This window comes from Tenrec ecaudatus, chromosome 7 (genome assembly GCF_050624435.1).
Source record: "Tenrec ecaudatus isolate mTenEca1 chromosome 7, mTenEca1.hap1, whole genome shotgun sequence".
In the NCBI taxonomy this organism is placed as follows: domain Eukaryota; kingdom Metazoa; phylum Chordata; class Mammalia; order Afrosoricida; family Tenrecidae; genus Tenrec; species Tenrec ecaudatus.
The window spans coordinates 127426537-127444800 of record NC_134536.1 but is presented as its reverse complement, the minus strand read 5'-3'; the positions used below and the strand labels follow the sequence as shown (position 1 = coordinate 127444800).

General features: G+C 44.1%; 1 protein-coding gene across 1 annotated transcript in view; it reads left to right on the top strand.

Annotated features, from left to right (window-relative positions):
* The window catches only part of CDC5L (cell division cycle 5 like), a 50340-nt gene that overhangs the window by 20482 nt on the left and 11594 nt on the right, over positions 1-18264 (top strand). Inside the window, exons 10-13 of the mRNA XM_075555017.1 lie at positions 8443-8605; positions 12366-12530; positions 14663-14743; positions 16378-16620. Of these exons, the coding sequence (XP_075411132.1) occupies positions 8443-8605; positions 12366-12530; positions 14663-14743; positions 16378-16620 (652 nt within the window). The remainder of the gene's footprint in view (positions 1-8442; positions 8606-12365; positions 12531-14662; positions 14744-16377; positions 16621-18264) is intronic.

The window sequence follows — 18264 nt, the reverse complement described above, 5'->3', positions numbered from 1 at the left end:
AGGCTGGGGCAGCAACAGCAGGAAGGTGAGAAGTCAAGTGTAGCAGAGGCCAGTAGCTGCAAAGCGAAGCAGGCCCAGATGGAGTCTTAAGCTCTAGTGATGTACAGCAAGGTGACACAGTGCCCGGATAGGCTTGATCCCATTTATAAACACATGTAAAGAAGAAATACTAAAAATCACAAACCCCACCTTTGCAATTGGCCATGACCCATTTTGTATTTCCTTTGTCCTCAGCCAGTACCTCAGCTGGTCGTGATTCTTTGCCTGATGGGGTGATCCAGACCTTCATTCCTGAGGGGTCTGAGTCCTTAGCTATCCAGTCAGGATTGGGTTGCTGTAGTTTACCATTTACTTAAATCACAGGGCATGGTAGTACTGAGTCGGCCTATGGGATCTCCTGGATTCCAGACACACTCTTCCTTTACCTCCATTATGTAGCACCAGTCTAGTCCAATTTCCCTGTTGGTAATCAGGATTAATCACTCCGTGCAGTGAATGGACACCCTTTATCTGTTTATCCAAAGGCATGAGGAGGCCAAAGTGGTCAGGGGGCATTCTTAGCTGCCAGGTCAGTGGAATTGGTGCTGTGTTTCAGATGGAAGTGTTCTTTCCTTTGGAACCAGGCCTGAAGGGCTTAGGGTTGCTGGGACAGGAAGCAAAAAGGCTACAAGTGGATCACTAGGAGTAATAGTGAGTGGTGCCATTCTGGCTTCCACTCCTTGGTTCCTGGACCCATGAATCCAGCTGATAAGACACACAGTACCATATATTGACCACTGGTTATATAGCCTCCTGGAGAATATTGTGCCAGCCCTGAAAGATGTTGCCACCTACCTGGTCCCGTAATTGGTGTCTTTAGAAGGCCATTCTGTCATTCTAAATGATAATGACCAGTGGATTTCATGGGCATGGGTCCATGGCCACACTGCATTTGCTGTGAAGTGAGTTCCTTGAGCTGAAACAATGCTGTGTAGGATGCTGTGTTAGGCCTGGTGACTAGAGAAACAAATCCAGAGACAGTCATGTGTAAGACAGCTTTATATGAAAGAGCAATTGTATATTGAGAAAACATCCCAGCCTAGTCCAGATGTTCATAAGTCTTATGTTAGCCCACATGTCCAATATTGCTCCATAAATTCCTCTTTAGACTCACATAGCACATACAATGATGTCAAATGCAGGTAGATCACAGGCTGGTGGGTGGAAAGTCTTGTGGATCCATTGCCGGTGGAAGCGTGCCAGTGCTGGCGCAGGTCTCCATGTGGTTCCTTCAGCTCCTTCAGTGTGGCTCCTCAATAGGAAGAGGAAGGCAAAGAGGGAGAGGGAGTTCCCAGGATCTTCCTGAGAAGACCATGCTCACAAGGAGGCCTCTTTAGTCTGTGATCTGATTGACAAGCTAGACTTCACCCCTTTGCTCTCTTTAAAAAAAAAAAATCATTATTTTCTTGGTTTGATTTTAAAAGAATCTTTTTATTGGGAGCTTCTATAGCTCTTAATCACAATCTGTACCTGCATCCATTGAGTCAAGCACATTTGTATATTTGTTGCTTGAACCCTTGGTATCACCTCAGTTTCCCCCTCCCTCGTGAACCCTAGATAATGTATAAATTATTTTTTCATATCTTACACTGATCAGTGTCTCCAATCACCCACTTTTCTGTTGTCTGTCCTCCTGGGAGGGGGTATTGTGATCGGTTCCCTTTTCTCCCCCCAACTTCCCCTTACTCTCCTGGTATAGCTACTCTCATTATTGGTCCTGAAGGGTTTATCTGCCCTGGATTCCCTGTGTTTCCAGCTCTTGTCTAACTGTGTACATGCTCTGGTCTAGCCAGATTTGTAAGGTAGAATTGGGGTCATGATAGTGGGGTGGAAGAATTAAAGAACTGGAGGAAAATTGTATATTTCCTTAGTGCTGTAGTGCAACTTGACTGGCTCTTTTCGTGTGACCCTTCTGTAAGGCGATGTCCATTTGTCCACAGGTAGGCTTTGGGTCTCTTTCTGCATCCCCCCTCATTCACAGTGATAATGATTTTTTTGTTCTGGGTCTTTGATGCCTGATAGCTGATCCCATCAACACCTTGTGTTCACACAGGCTGGTGTGCTTCCATGTGGGCTTTGTTGCTTCTGAGTTAGATGGCTGCTTGTTTACCTTCAAGACCCCAGACGCTATATCTTTTGATAGCTGAGCATCATCAGCTTTCTTCACCCCATTTGCTTATGCACCCATTTTTTCTTCAATCGTGTCAGGAAAGTGAGCATCATGGAATGCCAGGGTGGGAGTACTTGAGTAGAGATCCAGTGTCTGCCTGCTACCATAAAACTTACCCTAAAAATATATGTACATAGATCTATTTCCCTGTAGTTGCATATAAATATATTTACATATGTACATGCCTGTATTTGGACCTCTATAAATACCCTAGTTGCTTCCTAATTCTTCACTTTATTTCCTTTTACTTTTGTCCCACTGTCATGCTCAGCCTTAATTTAGATTTCACTAATTCCTCTCAGTTATATTGCCCTTGATCAAGTCCTACCAGGCATCCCACACCCTCCTCGCCATCGATTTTGGATCACTTGTTCCCTTGTCCCTGGGTTTGTTAACATCCACTTCTTTTCCCACTTCTAACTCCCTCTCTCCTATGTTCCCCCAGAACCGTCAGTCCCGTTGTTTTCTCTTCTAGATTGTTTATCCTGCCTATCTTATCTAGGTAGACATGCAGAGACAATAATAAGCACAAAAACAAGACAAGAGTAAAACCAAACAACAAAAGAAGACAAAACAACAACAAAAACTCCCAAAGACAAGAAAAACCTATAAATAGTTCCAGGTCTGTTTTTTGACCTTTAGGAGTGTTTTCCAGTTCAGTCTGATGGTTTGCCACGCCCCGGACCCAAAGTCTATTTTTGGTATTCCCCAGGGTCTTCATTGCTTTGCTGCTCTGTTGCACCCTCTTAGCATTTCACGCTGATGTGGTGCACCCTTCACTCTTAATAGTCCCAAGTTGATAAGAGATTATGTAACTAACACAGATGCCATGCTGGTGGATAAGGCATTCTGTAAGTCCACAAATGGTAATTTTGGCAGAAGGCATTGCGTGCAGGGAAGGCAAATCCATATTCAGAGTAGGTGTAGGTGTGTATTCCAGTAAGAACAAAATGCTGCTCCCTCCGATGGAAGTAGTCCTGTGTAATCAACCTGTCACCAGTTTGCTGGTTCCCCAAGGAATGGTCCCATATATTGGACTCAATGTTGGCTTTCACTCTGGCAGATGGGGCATTCAGTGTAGCCAAGTCAGCCTTGATGAGCAGAAGTCCATGTTGGTGCGCCCATGCATAAACTCTATCCCTGCCACCATGTCCACTTTGTTCATGTGCCCATTGGGCAATGACAGGAGCAGTGGAGGAAAGAGGAGAACCAGTCTCTACAGGGCGTGTCATCTTATCCACTCTTGTTAAAGTCTTCCTCTTCAGAGGTAACCCTTTGGTGAGTGTTCACATGAGACACGATTATCTTTACTTTCTTGGCCCATTCAGACAAGTCTATCCACATACCTCTTCTCCAAACTTCCTTGTCACCTATTTTCCAGTCATGTTCCTTCAAAGTCCCTGACCATCCAGCCAAACCATCAGCCACAGCCCATGAATCAGTATACAGTTGCACGCTTGCTCATTTCTCCTTCCAGGCAAACTGAACATCCAGGTGCACTGCTCCAAGTTCTGTCCACTGGGAGGATTTTGCTTCACCACTGTCCTTCAGGGAGATCCCAGAAAGGGGCTGTAGTGCTGCTGCTGTCCACTTACAAGTGGCACCTCCATGTTGCGAAGAGCCATCCGTAAACCAAGCATGAATTTTCTGTTCCTTAGTCAATTCATCATAAGGGACTCCCCAGGAGGCCTTAGGTGCAGACTGGGAGAACAAAGGTACTGTAAGAGGAGTGGAGGCTGTGGCATTTGGGCACCTCGTCCCTTCAGGTCCTGCTCTAGCCCGGTCTCCTATATACCCCCTGACATTTGATGATGGAGTGTTGCTGTGCATGTCCGACTTCATGCCTGGCTCAGACAGTAACCAGCTCATGATAGGCAGCTCAGGCCTTCTGGTGACTTGGTGGACCATGGTGAGGCATTCAGTCTCCAGTAGACCCTGTAACAGGCCAACAGCTGTTTTTCAAAAGGGGAGTAGTCTGCAGATGATGACAGAACTTTACTACAAAATCCCAAGGGTCAAGGCTGTATTTTGCCAATAAGGGCCTGCCAAAGACTCCACACTGCATCTCTATCTTAGACTGACACCTCTCTAGCACCACTGGGTCAGCTGGATTATATGGTCCCAGTGGCAAAGCAGCTTGCACGGCAGCCTGAGCCTGTTGCAGAGCCTTTTCTTGTTCTGGGCCCCACTCAAAAATTGGCGGCCTTTCACATCACTTGATAAATAGGTTAGAGTAACATACCCGAATGAGGGATATGTTGTCTCCAAAATCCAAAGAGGTCCAGTGGGCGTTATACCTCCTGTTTAGTTGTTGGGTGCAGGGGGGTGGGGGGTGGGTGCAGATGGCAATAGCTTATCCTTCACTTTGTGGGACTATCTCGACATGGCTCACACCACTGGACTGTAGAAATTTTACTGAGGTGGAGGCTGCCTGAGTCTTCGTTGGGTTGATGTCCCACCCTCTCCCTGCAGATGTACTAGTGAATCTAGAGTAGTGGTTCTCAACCTGAGTTGCGACCCCTTTGGGGGTCGAATGCCCCTTTTACAGGGTCGCCCGATTTATAACAGTAGCAAAATTAAAGTTATGAAGGAGCAATGAAAAATAATTTTATGGTTGGGGTCACCACAACATGAGGAACTGTATTAAAGGGTCATGGCATGACTAATTTAGAGTCTTTGCTACATTTTCTTTAATGGGTTCAATGAATATGTCATCAATATAATGGATCCGTGTGACATTAAGGTCCCTTCAGACAAAATTATGGCACAGGGCGGAAGAGTCGATGTGTACCCCTGAGGAGAGTTGTGAAAGTGTATTGTTGTCCCTGCCAGCTGAAGGCAAACTGCTTCTGGTGGTCCTTCAAAACTGGTGTTGAGAAGAAGGCATCGGCCAGATTGGTAGCTGCATACCAAGTGCCAGGAGAAGTATTAATTTGCTCAAGCAATGAAACCACGTCTGGAATGGCAGATGCAATTGGGAGTCCCCACCTGGTTAAGTTTATGCTAATGCACTGTCATGCTCTTGAGATCCATCTGGTTTTTGTACAGGTCAAATAGGTGAGTTAAACGAGGATGTGGTAGGAATCACCACCCCTGCATCCTTCAAGTCTTTGATGGTGGCACTGATCTCTTCAATCCCTCCAGGAATGCGGTACTGCTTTTGGTTTACTATTTTCTTAGGCAATGGCAGTTCTAATGGTGTCCACTTGGCCTTTCCTGACAACATCTTTTAGGGACCCCTTATGGGGTTCTGCCAGTTACTAAGTATGTCTGTTCCAATGGTGCATTCTGGAACTGGGGAAATAAGGACAGGATGGGTTCGGGGGCCCACTGGACCCATGGTGAGGCGCACTTGAGCTAAAATTTCATTAATAACTTGACCTCCATATGCCCATGACTGGTGGGCCTTCAAACATTTGGGTCTCCTGGAATTAGTGTCAGTTCCGAGCCAGTGTCCAGTAATCCACGAAAAATTTGATTATTTCTTCCAATGGACACTCACTCTTGTGTTAGAAGAAAGACTAACAACAGTGTAAACCTTTGTTGATGTAGCAGGGTCCTTCTTCAAAGGGACCTGGCCTTCCCCTCATTTAAGGGGTTCTTGGTCTGTAAATGGCATCAAGGTTAGAAATTGATTGGGGGGGTCGTGACTCTATTCTGGTGATTTAACTGTTCACCTGCTCTCACTTTTTTCTGCTTGTATAGATCACATAACTATTGTGGCTAAGTAGTCAATGCCATAAGTTCACATGAGACAGGTTGCTCGAATTACGGAAACCTTGCTGTCCATTATGATAATCAAGCTCACCCTGTCTCTGCTGATTTAGTGCTACCCCTGCCCCTACCAGTATGGGGCCCTGTCAGCCCCATTGTCAATGTTGTAGTTTAATTAGGGCAGTTCCCGCTGTTAATCCTGGTTTACATAAAATAATAAATCACAGGAGTTTTCAGAAGTGCTGGGCTCCCTTCAACTTGTTCCCTATGGTTTTGGGTGGAAGGTATGTCCTCTGGGTCTTTCCTTTTGTGCATCTATGGGATTATTCCGTTAGATCCGTTCTAGCATACCAATTTCCACAAGCTTTTGGATGCCATAATCTACAGTGTAGCAAGGTAGGTCAGGTGCCCCAAGTTGGTCTAATGCAGGCTATCTCAGCCCATGCTTTAGTGAACCAACCAAATAACCTGAGATCCTTCCTTAGCCTCTCCTAACCTGAGACATTGAAAGAAGAATCTGTGCTTAGGGGGCTCATCTCAGAGAACTCAGACTGGCCTAGTGGTACATTTCTTGCACTGGTATCCCACACCCTTAGTAACCATTCCCATGCATATTGTGCATATTGGAATACTCGAGCTGCTGCTTGTGCATATTGGAAAATTCGAGCAGGTCTTTATGCGTGTAGCCCCTTTCTTCCTGAGTCATCATCTGTAACTCACCTTTAGGAACTTTCTGAGACTTAATTCTACTTACAGGTCTAGAGGAAATACAAGGCGGTGAGGGTGTTTCCTAGGGGATCTATTAGCAATATCTTGTAAGTCATCGCTCTCAGGCAATGCTACAGATGCAGCCCCACCTTGCATTTCAGTGTGCGTTGTTTTACTGATAGTGGATGAATCCCCTCGGGTGGGAGGGGGAGTCTATTGACTGCGGTGGCTCAGTCGACTCTAGGACCTCAGTATCCTCCGCTGGATCATCAGCTCATACGGCCCCATCCCATGTTTCAGGGTCCCATTTCTTTTCTTATTGCCTTTACTGTAATGTCAGACACTGTTCTAGGCTCACAATTCAGCTGATGCTGTAATCAGGTATGTGTATGATGAGAGTGGATTTGGTTTTCGGCAACGTCTCTGACTAGAAGAGAGAAGGCACTCTAACACATGCAGAGCTTTAAGGTTTTTTACTTGGCCTTTAAGATGTGGTTCTGAGATGATCCCTTTCCTTGATCACATGTCTATTATAAGGAGGACCAGCCAACCAGCTTCTCTATACTTCTCATCCTGACAAAATTGCTGAAAAAAATCAAATACATGATCACCCAGAGCCTCTCCTCTCACCAGCACTGCATCTGTTGGTGGTGATATCGTGGATATCAGCTTTCGCAATAGTGACAGACGTATCCATGCTTTCATGGGTAAAGGCGGCATTCTCAGTACTCTTGGGCCTAATCAGACCAGAGATCTAAATTCAGGAAACCCGTATTGATGATCATGTTTCTCTAGAACCACTCCTGGTATCAATTGTGTTAGGCAGGGTTCTCTAGAGAAACCACACCAGGACACTTAAATATATAAGGATAGGCTTATATAGTGAGAAGGAATACAAGAGCCAGGTAGGCCACACAGCAGGATAGAGGTCTCAGTTGAACTCACGTTGGTGGAACCAGGGAGAAAGAAGAAGCGGCCAGCTTTGCAGAGCCATTGATCTTGATTGGTTGCCCTCCAAACAAGCTGCAACCTGATTAAGCTCTGCCCACATGTTCCTGGAGAAGCCTAGTTGGCACAATAAGCCTATCATAAGAGCCTACTTTCTTCTTTTCCCCTCTGTATGTCTTGTTTTTCAGCTAGCTTGTAACTTCTTAAGGGCAGGGACCATGTCTTAGACAGTAACCTCTCACCTATCTCTCGCCTTGTCTGGCAGCTCCACCTTCCTGGTCCACAACCAGAAAACAAGAAGTAAGATTACAAAACACAAAGCTTTTTCACACTTAAAATGTAAGTTGCAAAGTCTACAGGCTATCCCTGGGAGAGTCTCAGAATGTATTCACATTTAAATCTGATTCTGAAAGCTTGGCTTTGGTTTCTGAACAAAATAGAAAGGGACCAACTACAGCTCTGACAGGCACTGCTTGGTAGCCAGGAAGGAGGAGAAGCACAGTGATGAAGACGGGGACTCCAGTGAAGCATCTGGGTCACTGAGTGTGACGTCACATCTCCTTTCACGCTTGGCTCCCCGACACATCAAGACGTGGCTGAAGTGATGTTTGGTGGTCCTAGTTTAGGGAGAGAGTGCACATTGTAACAGCTTTATTTGAAGTCATTGAGACAAAAGAACTATGTTTACAGGGTAAAGGCCCATTTAGCTGCCCCAAACCTTTATTTTAACCTAGAGGGCTAACTTAAAACCAAGTAAAGAAACAAAATGTCTGGAATCTCTTTTTTTCTTGTCCTGTGAACTATGTGAAGATCATTTGAAAGTACAATTTAAAAGAATTTAAGTGGCTTTTCTGTTTCTCCAGGACTCCTTCTCACGGGACCGAAGGGCTTACTCCAAGGAGTGGGACAACTCCCAAGCCAGTTAGCAACTCCACCCCGGGAAGAACTCCCCTGCGAGACAAGTTAAACATCAACCCTGAGGATGGGATGGCAGACTACAGCGATCCCTCTTACGTGAAGCAGATGGTGAGTGTCAGTTCTCTCCATTTCTGCTGCAAAGTTCATGTGATTGTGTATGTGCCCTTTTTTACTGTGACAAAATACACTGCAAACATGTTCCAGCATTTATTTAATTTCTTTTTATAAATTCCTACTTGTGCATAGGGGGTTTGGAAAGTGCTTTAAAAAGTTCATGGAAAAATGGAATTAGAAGAAAATCAAAATTTCCCACAAACTTTTTGAAACCTGCTTACTTCTTTTTCCTGATTTTTTTCTTTCTTTTTCCCCTAGAGTTCCTTAAACTTTTTGAACATAACTAAGGCAATTAATGGAGTCATTGTCCATTGAGTTCATTACCAGGGCATCTTCAGGGATCGTTTCTCTCAATTTATTTTTTCCTGTGATTGGCCCATACCTTTAGTTTCTCTCTATAAGTTTTTGCTGTGAACGGATCATTTTGTAACATGGCAGCTTTGGAAAGCAGATCTCCTCTTTCTCCAGGGGTTATTGCTGCTGTTCATTGCAGGCTGCCGTTGCTCATTTGCTGTGACTGGTCACTGAACTCTCTGTTCCATTATCTCCCGATGACAGAGGATTCCTTAGGTGAAAGAGTGGCCAGCCTATGCACACATCCCTTGCTAAGCCTCCACACAGACAGAACACAAACCCTGATTTTTGGAGGGCACGGCCGTGGTTGCCTTCCTAGCACCAGCAAGCTGCGACAGGAGTGGCTGCCAGCCCATGGTTACAGTCCACGAGGACGGGGGCCGCAGTGGTGGTCGCAGCTACTTTCACCAGCTTCTCCCTTCCTGCTGTCAGTTGACTCTGCCAGCTCCTGCGTTGTCGTGGTGGAGGGGGACTGATTCCCACAGCGCCTTATAATCTGCCACCTTTCCTGCTGGCTCAGTTCACTTTCCAGATGCTGAACATCTGTATACACCTATACATGTGTGTGCATATGTGTGCTTCATGTATACATACACTTGTAAATCTCTCTGGGGGGCTAAATTTTTTTACTTGTCAGAACACGCAACAAAACTTGTAACACTCTGGTGACCAGTCACGAGAATCCTCGTGCTCTCATCTGAGTGCTGCAGTCTGTCACGAGGCCACTTGTGGAGGCACTGACAGTTGTTGCAGGTGTGCAAGCCCGGAAGCCACGCAGTTTTTCACAGGAACCAGCTGCATGGGAAGGCTTTGCTTGAAATAGCCTCTCGGCAAAATGTGCACCAGTAAAAGAAAATGATTTGTAAGGCTTAATGAAGGGGCTCGTCTTTTGCACTCATAAATACACTTTTTTTATGTTCTTAATATGTGTGCCTATGTTAATGGTGCTCATGATAATGCTCCTTGTGTTCCAAGACTTAAAAGTTTTTCTTTCATTTAGTATACTTTTTTGTGATATTATTTATTATCCTTTTTTCTATTATAAATAGAGTGGTGAACTTTCGGTGTTTTGTAAGGTAGGTGTTGAGGCTTAACATTCTGTTAGTTACCTTGAAGAGAGCAGCCTCAAAGTCCAGCTAGTGTAGTGCTTATACCGACCTCAAGGAAATTTTAATTTGTATAGTTTGCAAGGTGATATAGAAAATCAGTATTTCCAAGTTCCAGTTTTTGCTTCTGCCTGAGTTGCTGTTTTTGATACTTCATTACTGGGCTTTATCATCTGATGCCAGGAAGTCATTGTGAGGTTGTTTGTAATAAGTTGCAGTAATATTGGACAAGTTTTCATTTATAAGTCGAGTTTTTCTAGCTTTATGTATAGATTTGTTCATTTTATTTCTTAATGTCAACTCTGAATGACTGCTTAGAGAATTAAACATGCTAAGACTGATTGAAAGCATGGGTCTGGCTATATGAGGGCCCAAAGTTGAGTAAAGATGTGTTGGTTTTAGAGGAGATTATTCTCTGGGAAATTGGCAGTATTAAGCCGAGTCCAAAAATAACTTGTTGCCATGAGACTAAAAGCACAGTCACAGGTGTTGGGTAAAATCCAGGACAGCCTTCGCTGAAGGAGGTGTATGCTGAAGATGTCCTGGGCCTGCCCTAGTGGAGGATAGTGTGAATAAGCTTGGAGCATGGTTGGGCACGACACTGATCTGCAGCTGACCAGTGTCTGTGTAACGGAGGCAGGAGGGCCGAGCCTTTGGGAGCTGTAGACTCAGTTTTCTTTGTTCTGTGGATATTTTAGTATTTCCATTTGAACCCCACATTTGGAAATTAAAGCATATTTCAGATTGGCTTTTGTTAGTTCAAGTGTAGTAACCCACGACAATTAACCCCAGTGTAACCATAATGTATGTACTCAGTATAGCCATTTTGGCAATGTAACCATACTGTGTTAATTAGCCCGAGGGTAGCCATTTTGACCTGACCCAAGTGTGGCCATTTTGCAACTACTGTAATTCCCTTTGTAACTGCTGTTTTCTGTAACTGCCGAGCTGTTGCCATTTATTTTTGAAATTTCTGATGTTACTTGCAAAGCTCCATTTTTAAAATCATGTTCCTGGGGGCTCTTACAGCCCTGATCACAATCCATCCACACATTCATCCATTGTGTCAAGCACATTTGTACATAAGTTGCCATCATCATTCTCAAAACATTTGTTTTCTACTTGAGCCTTTGGAATCAGCTTCTTATTTTTCCTCCTGCTCCATTTGATTTTATGTTATTTTAGTTGTGTGAGCATAAGGTTTATTTAGAATGACTTAGCTTATAGAAAACAGGCCTTTATATGTATCAAATGCCTTCGTTCAAGTTTGATATGGGAACCAAAGCCTTTACTTTCTTTTTTTAAATTCATTTTATTGGGGGCATCTAAATCCATACATAATCCGTTGTGTCAAGCACATTTGCACGTTTGGTGCCCTCATCATTCTCAAAACATTTGCTTTCTACTTGAGCCCTTGCTGTCAGCTCCCTATTTTCCCCCCTCCCTCCCCACCCCCACTCCATTTATTTTTATAAATACCTATTTTTCCATACATCATGTCTCCACCTGCCCTTGTGCCTTGTTTATTCCACGGTATAAGAACTTTCCTCTTTCAGCATTTGAGGTCGAGGGAGAATTAGGCTCTAGCCTCCCCTTCACCGCCGGTTAATCAAGGCTTATTAACTTTAATTAAAGTTGTGCATGGGTTCATTGATCTTGCTCCGGTACTACGCAAGGGTAGGCTGGCCTTTTGAAGTTTTCTCTTCTTTTTGGCTGCTAGATTTCACTTGTAAGGTGTATTCCTTCAAATGACAATGCAGTGCCCAAAGGACATGTTTCTGTCAGCAGAGAGCAATTTCTAACCTTTTATTTGAATATCTTGGTAGAGCTGTACTCACTGTATGTCAAAGTGTTTTTATCATTTTATTCAGGGCTCTTACAATTCTTATTACAGTCCGTACATCAGTTGTATCAGGCATATTTGTACATATGTTGCCATCGTTCTTTTCTACTAGACAAATACTTTCTGTTGAGCCCTTGGTATCAGCTCCTCTTCCCCCGTCCCCCGCCCTTGTGACCCCTTGATAGATTATAAATTATTATTTTCATATCTCACTCTGACCACTGTCTCCCTTCCCCCATGGTTTCCGTTCTTCCCCCTGGAGGGGTGTGGGGTTGTGTTAAGGTTTTGATTGGTCTCAGTGTAGGACAGAAAGGGAGATGGAAATTAAGCATAAAACTGGTCTCAGTACTGAGGTCAGGAATCATTTTCCTGTAATTACTACCAGACTGTGCTGTTCTAGAAATTCTTAGAGAGCAGTGATGGAATACTTAAGATGGATTGTTTTCTACAGGAGCGAGAGTCCCGGGAGCATCTCCGCTTAGGGTTGTTGGGCCTCCCTGCCCCTAAGAATGACTTTGAAATTGTTCTGCCAGAAAACGCTGAGAAGGAGCTGGAGGACCGAGAAGTCGATGAGACGTACGTCGAAGACGCTGCGGACGTGGACGCACGGAAACAGGTGAGCCAGTGTGCCCGAAGAGCGACACTTGGGAAGCTGGGCGAATGAACGCCGGCCGGCAGCAAAATGTCTGCTGACAAGTGTTCTCAGTGTCAAGAAAACATTCAACCCGGTACATTATGGATGCAGTTCATGATGGTGTCTCATGTAATCTTAACAAGCTTAAAATGTCGTGAGAGCACTTCCACAGTGTATGTGTGTGTAGCAGTGTCTGTCAAATTCACCACGCCTATGTAAAATACATGTATGTAGTCTTTAGAAAGGAGCCCTGGCTAAAGCACGCGTTTGGTTAGTGGAAGGTCAGTGGTTTGCTTTGTGGGACAAAGATTTGGCAGTTTGCTTCTGTTCAGATGTAAAGCCTTGGAGACTGTACGAGGCCATTCTGCTGCAGTGATTCGATAACGCTTTTACCATAACCAGAAAAAAGATGTTATCGGTCATTTTAAAAACAGATGGTGGTTGAGTAAATGGATTTATGTCAGTATAAATGAATAAAACATTTGGAAATTTAGGGGAGGGTTTGTCAGAATAAGATTAATAGTACCTTGTATGAATGTATTTTCTATTTAATAACTTTCCCATTTGGACTTAACAACTTAACACCACCCTGGTTATGTAAATAGGATCAATATTAGCGCTCTCTTTTACAAGGAAGGAAACAGCAGTAGATGAATTGAGTTGACTTCCCCGGGTCTCCTGTCTTAGTGAGTGCCAAGTTTGGAATTAGAACTGAGGTCATTTGACCCTCTTCCCGTCCTGCTGAAGTCTGTCAGGTCATTTTAAGAAGCTTTCACCTCGGGTTGTATCGGCATCAATGGGAAACCATGTTTTAGAGGGAAGCCACGGGACTGTCTTTTCTGGGAAGGAACATAAGACAATCTTTCCTGTGGTTCTTTCAGCTACTTTGAGTTAGAGTCACTCAGAAACGGAGTGACGTTTTAGTGCGTTATCCCACACAGCTCATCATTTTAAAATCTGGAAACTGCAACTTTACTAGCTGGCTTTTAAAATTGAATCAGCAGCTTCTGAGATAAATGGGAAAGGTTCTGTTGCAGGAGAGAGAATTAAGAGTTGCCTCTAACTTTAAGATTGTCATTTAGATAAGAAGGAATGATTATTAGTTTGGAGTGTGCTCTAGGAGACGTTGGAGTTCTTAGTTTCTGTTGTAATGGGAGAACAAATAAAAGTGGTTACCTTCTTTTTAAAATGGTTTGCAGAACTTTACTTTTAATATGCTTTCTTTATAACGTAAAATCCACCCCCCCACTTTTTTTGTCCCACCCCAAGAGTTCATCAGTATGAGCAGTAGAGCAAATTCTTTTTAATTTTGGAAAGAGCATGTTGAAACTGATTGAAGATCGCGTCCATAGTATCAGTCCAATTTCTAAGAGGCAGAGAAATCCGTAGGCACCGCAGCACCAGGTTTAGTAAAATTGCTTCACCTTCTAGACTTCATCGGTTAGTCTCTACTCTTTAAGAGGTTTGGATTAAAAAAAGAAGTGACCTGCTCCATCCAACAGGAAAAATGATTCTCAAGTGACATTCCCGGATGACTGTCTGGGTTTCCTTACTTTAAATCATTTTGTTACTCTCCCTCACCGGACTCTAGGCTGCCCCACAAAGGTGAGTAAGTGATCACTGAATAGAGTCTGATGTCGGGGTGTTGGAACACGATGAATGATATTGAAGTCTCTGGGTCACGTGTCACTGAACTTTGGGAATACTTGGGGTCTTCATAACTCTAAGGCCCTAAGAAGAGAGGACATAAGACAACTCAAGGAAACTCGGCAGCAGCTCTCTGAGTGCAGGGCATCGAGTTCCTGATTGTGGTTCGTGCATGTGGGGCACAGCTTACTCATAGAGGGCGTTCGCCTCATCCTGACTTGCAGCCAGTGTTCAGTCCAAGATAGAGGTGCATTCTCAGACCACAAGTCAACACAGAGCATAAGGAGTATGTGATCTCTGTCCAAGAAGTCTGGACTGCTTAACTTCAGTTGCCTTTCTGCAGTGTTTCAGTTTTCCATAGTTTTAGCATTTAAATGTACATGATCTGGTAGACCACAGTATTAATGTTCCTGAGCTGTGTCAAGTGCTCTATAGCTGCAATAATAGACACAAAAATCATTTTTCAGGCCATCCGAGATGCCGAGCGTGTCAAGGAAATGAAACGAATGCACAAAGCTGTCCAGAAAGACCTGCCAAGACCTTCAGAAGTAAGTATTAGGAAGTTTTAAAGTTTCCATGCCATCGATACTTTGTATGCCATCTATAGACAGTATGAAGTAAAATCCCATCCACTGTTTGGCATATAGAAACCCTGATGGTGCTGTGGGTTTGGTGTTGGGCTGCTGACTGCAGGGTTGGCAGTTCAAACCCACCAGCTACTCTGAGAGAAAGATGAGGCTAATTTTCCCCATAAAAAGTTACCATCTTGGAAACCCTATAGAGAGTCACTACAAATCAGAAACGACACCGTGACGGGTTGGGTGGGTGGATGGCACAATAGGCTGTTGGTTCAAACCCACCAGCTGCTCCATGGGAGATAGAGGCGAGGCCTACTTTCCTAAAAGTTTATAACCTTGGAAACCCTATGGGGCAGTTCTAGTGTGTTCTACAAACTCACTGAGTTGGAATTGACTGAATGGTGGCTAATTTAGTTTTGGAATTACTGTATATACTTGTGTATAAGCCATGTTTTTCAGCACATTTAAAAAAATCATTTTATTGGGGACTCGTACAACTCTTCTCACAATCCATACATCCATCCATGTGTCAAGTACATTTGTACATTTGTTGCCATCATCATTCTTAAAACAGTTGCTTTCTACTTGAGCTCTTGATATCAGTTCCTCATTTTCCCCTTCCCTCCCCTCTACCCACTCCCTCATGAACCCTTGATAATTTATAAGTTATTATTTTGTCATATCTTACACTATCCGACATCTCCCTTCACCCACTTTTCTGGTGTCCATCCCCCAGGGGAGGACGTTATATGTAGATCCTTGTAATCGGCTCCCCCTTTCAATCCCACCTTCCCTCCATCCTCCTGGGATCACCACTCTAAGGGATCATCTATCCTGGATTCCTTGTATTTCCAATTCCTATCTGTACCAGTGTATATCCTCTGGTGTAGCCAGATTTGTAAAGTAGAATTGGAATCATGATAGTGGGGGGAGGAAGCATTTAAGAACTGGAGGAAAGGTCTGTGTTTCATCATTGCTACCCTGTACCCTGACTGGCTCGTCTTCTCCCTGAAACCCTTCAGTAAGGGGGTGTCCAGTTGCCTACAGATGTGCTTTGGGTCTCCACTCTGCATTCACCCTCATTTACAATGATAAGATTTTTCGTTCTTTGATGCCTGATAACTGATCTCTTCAGCACCTCGTGATCACACAGGCTGGTGTGCTTCTTCCATGTGGGCTTTGTTGCTTCTGAGCTAGATGGCTGCTTGTTTACCTTCAAGCCTTTAAGACCTCAGATGCTATATCTTTTGATAGCTGGGCACCATCAGCTTTCTTCACCACATTTGCTTATGTACCCATTTGTCTTCAGTGATCATATCAGGAAGGTGGGCACGCACTGGTATGATTTCAGCACATTTTTAATGCAGTTTTTGTGGTAAAAGTAGGCGCCTTGGCTGCTAGGCGGGTTGGTCTGTAGTCAAGTATAAATGGTAAATGGAGTTTTTAAACACAGCCTTCCTAAATCCAATCTTTAAAGCTTTTCACTGGTACATTTAGAAGATAAAAAATTATATTGAAAATAAAATATATTTGTTACACAGAGTGATAACACTACTATATTGCAGTGATATGCTTAGTAATTGTACTTGTTTTTAAATGTCTAGGTAAATGAAACCATCCTAAGACCTTTAAACGTAGAACCACCTCTAACAGACTTACAGAAAAGTGAAGAACTAATCAAAAAGGAAATGATCACAATGCTGCACTATGATCTTGTCCATCACCCTTACGAGCCATTGGGAAATAAAAAGGGAAAAACCGCCGGCTTTGCCACCAATAATCCAGAACACGTGGCCTATCTGGAGCATAACCCATATGAAAAGTTCTCCAAGGAGGAGCTGAAGAAGGTGAGCCGGAGCAGGGATGTTTCCGCTCCAAGGTTTAGTATTTTTAAATATTGCATGTGTCCTGGATGTCAGTAACTTGTTTTCTTCATTGACATCCATAAACAGCTCAGTCACATGGGTGAGAGATGGATGATGTTCTTTCTTTTTTGGTGAGGATTTTCTTCAGTATCTTGAGAAGGATATGCTTTGAACCCCTTCCTTTCCTAGGTATTCGGTGCCAGATGTTCATCAGATCCGGGTGTTTATGTGCCATGACTCTATGCCTGCTTGGCCACCTATTGTGTCCCTCAGCCCTGCCATTTCTGAATGCAGTTGAATTTCACATTTACTTACACTTACATGAAAAGGCAAGACTACATTAAAATGCTTTCAGATTAAACCTTTTACCTGTTCAAAGAAAGGAAATATTTTGTACTGAATTTCTTTTTCTCGCACATACCTCCTATTCTTTTGGAGAAGGAAATCACTTTGTCTGTCTGTCTGCATAAGGCTTATATCCTGCCATTTTCTCCATGTGCCATTTTTTCTTTCTGCTTGGACAGAGCATATGGCTATGAATAGAAATCTCTACAACGAATGAGAAAGTGCAGTTGGCTTCATAGTTGGAAACAGAGGTCATTAGCTGTCATTCTGTCTTACCTATCTGTGTGGTGGCTTCTTTTCCCCAGAGTGTCCATTTTGTCCGTTCTCTGTTAAGGCTCTTGGTTAGTTTAAAGGCAGAGTGCTTACCAACTGTGTTAGTCTGGGTAGACTAGAGAAACGGATTCTTAAGACACTCGTGTATATGAAAGAGCTTTAATTTCAATTACAAGAGCAATTGAATATTGAGAAAACTCCCAGCCCAGTCCAGATCAAGTCCATAAGTCCGAAATTAATCCGTATGTCTGGTGTCATTCTATAAAGTCCTCTTCAGACTCATGAAACACATGCAATGACACTGAATGCAGGAATATCACAGGCCAGTGGGTGGAACGTCTTGTGGATCCAGTGGTGGTAGAAGCATCTCAGCGCTGGTGTGGGTTTTCATGTGGCTCCTCCAGCTCTAGGGCTCAAGCATAGCTCCATGTGTCTTGCCAACAGGAATGTCTTGCAAAGTGTGAGCAGAGAGAGAGTCTTCAGTCTCCTGGGAGGGAAACAGGAGTTCCCAGAACTCAGGGGAAGGCCATCCCCCCTCACACGGAGGCCTCATTGGCGATGGCCTGATTGCCAGGCTAGACTCCACCCCTTTCCAAGTTGACAGGAGGAGATTATGTAACTGCCACTGCGTGGAGGGTGTTGGGGGGAAGCCAGGACACACTTCTATGTCCAATACAATGGCCACAGAGAACTCAGATGGTAGGACTATGGGGGCTTGTTAGGAAAGACAGCATCTTACCACAGGCAAGGTCAGAAAGCATTACCGAGACAGTCTTTGGTCAGTGCCTCTTCTCAGGCAGCAGCCAAGTCTTTCTCTGGGCCGCAGTCACGAGCTTACTTGCCCTTTGTCCCTGAGGGTCCAGTAAATCCACATGCTACTCTGCCTCACAGCCGTGACTGCTCTGCTCTGGTGCCTTTGCCACTTGGGTCATGAATCTCATCACCCTCCGCTGGTGGCTCTTCTTTCTTGCTGGCCTTACGATGCTGTTCCTGCACCTGAGATGGCTC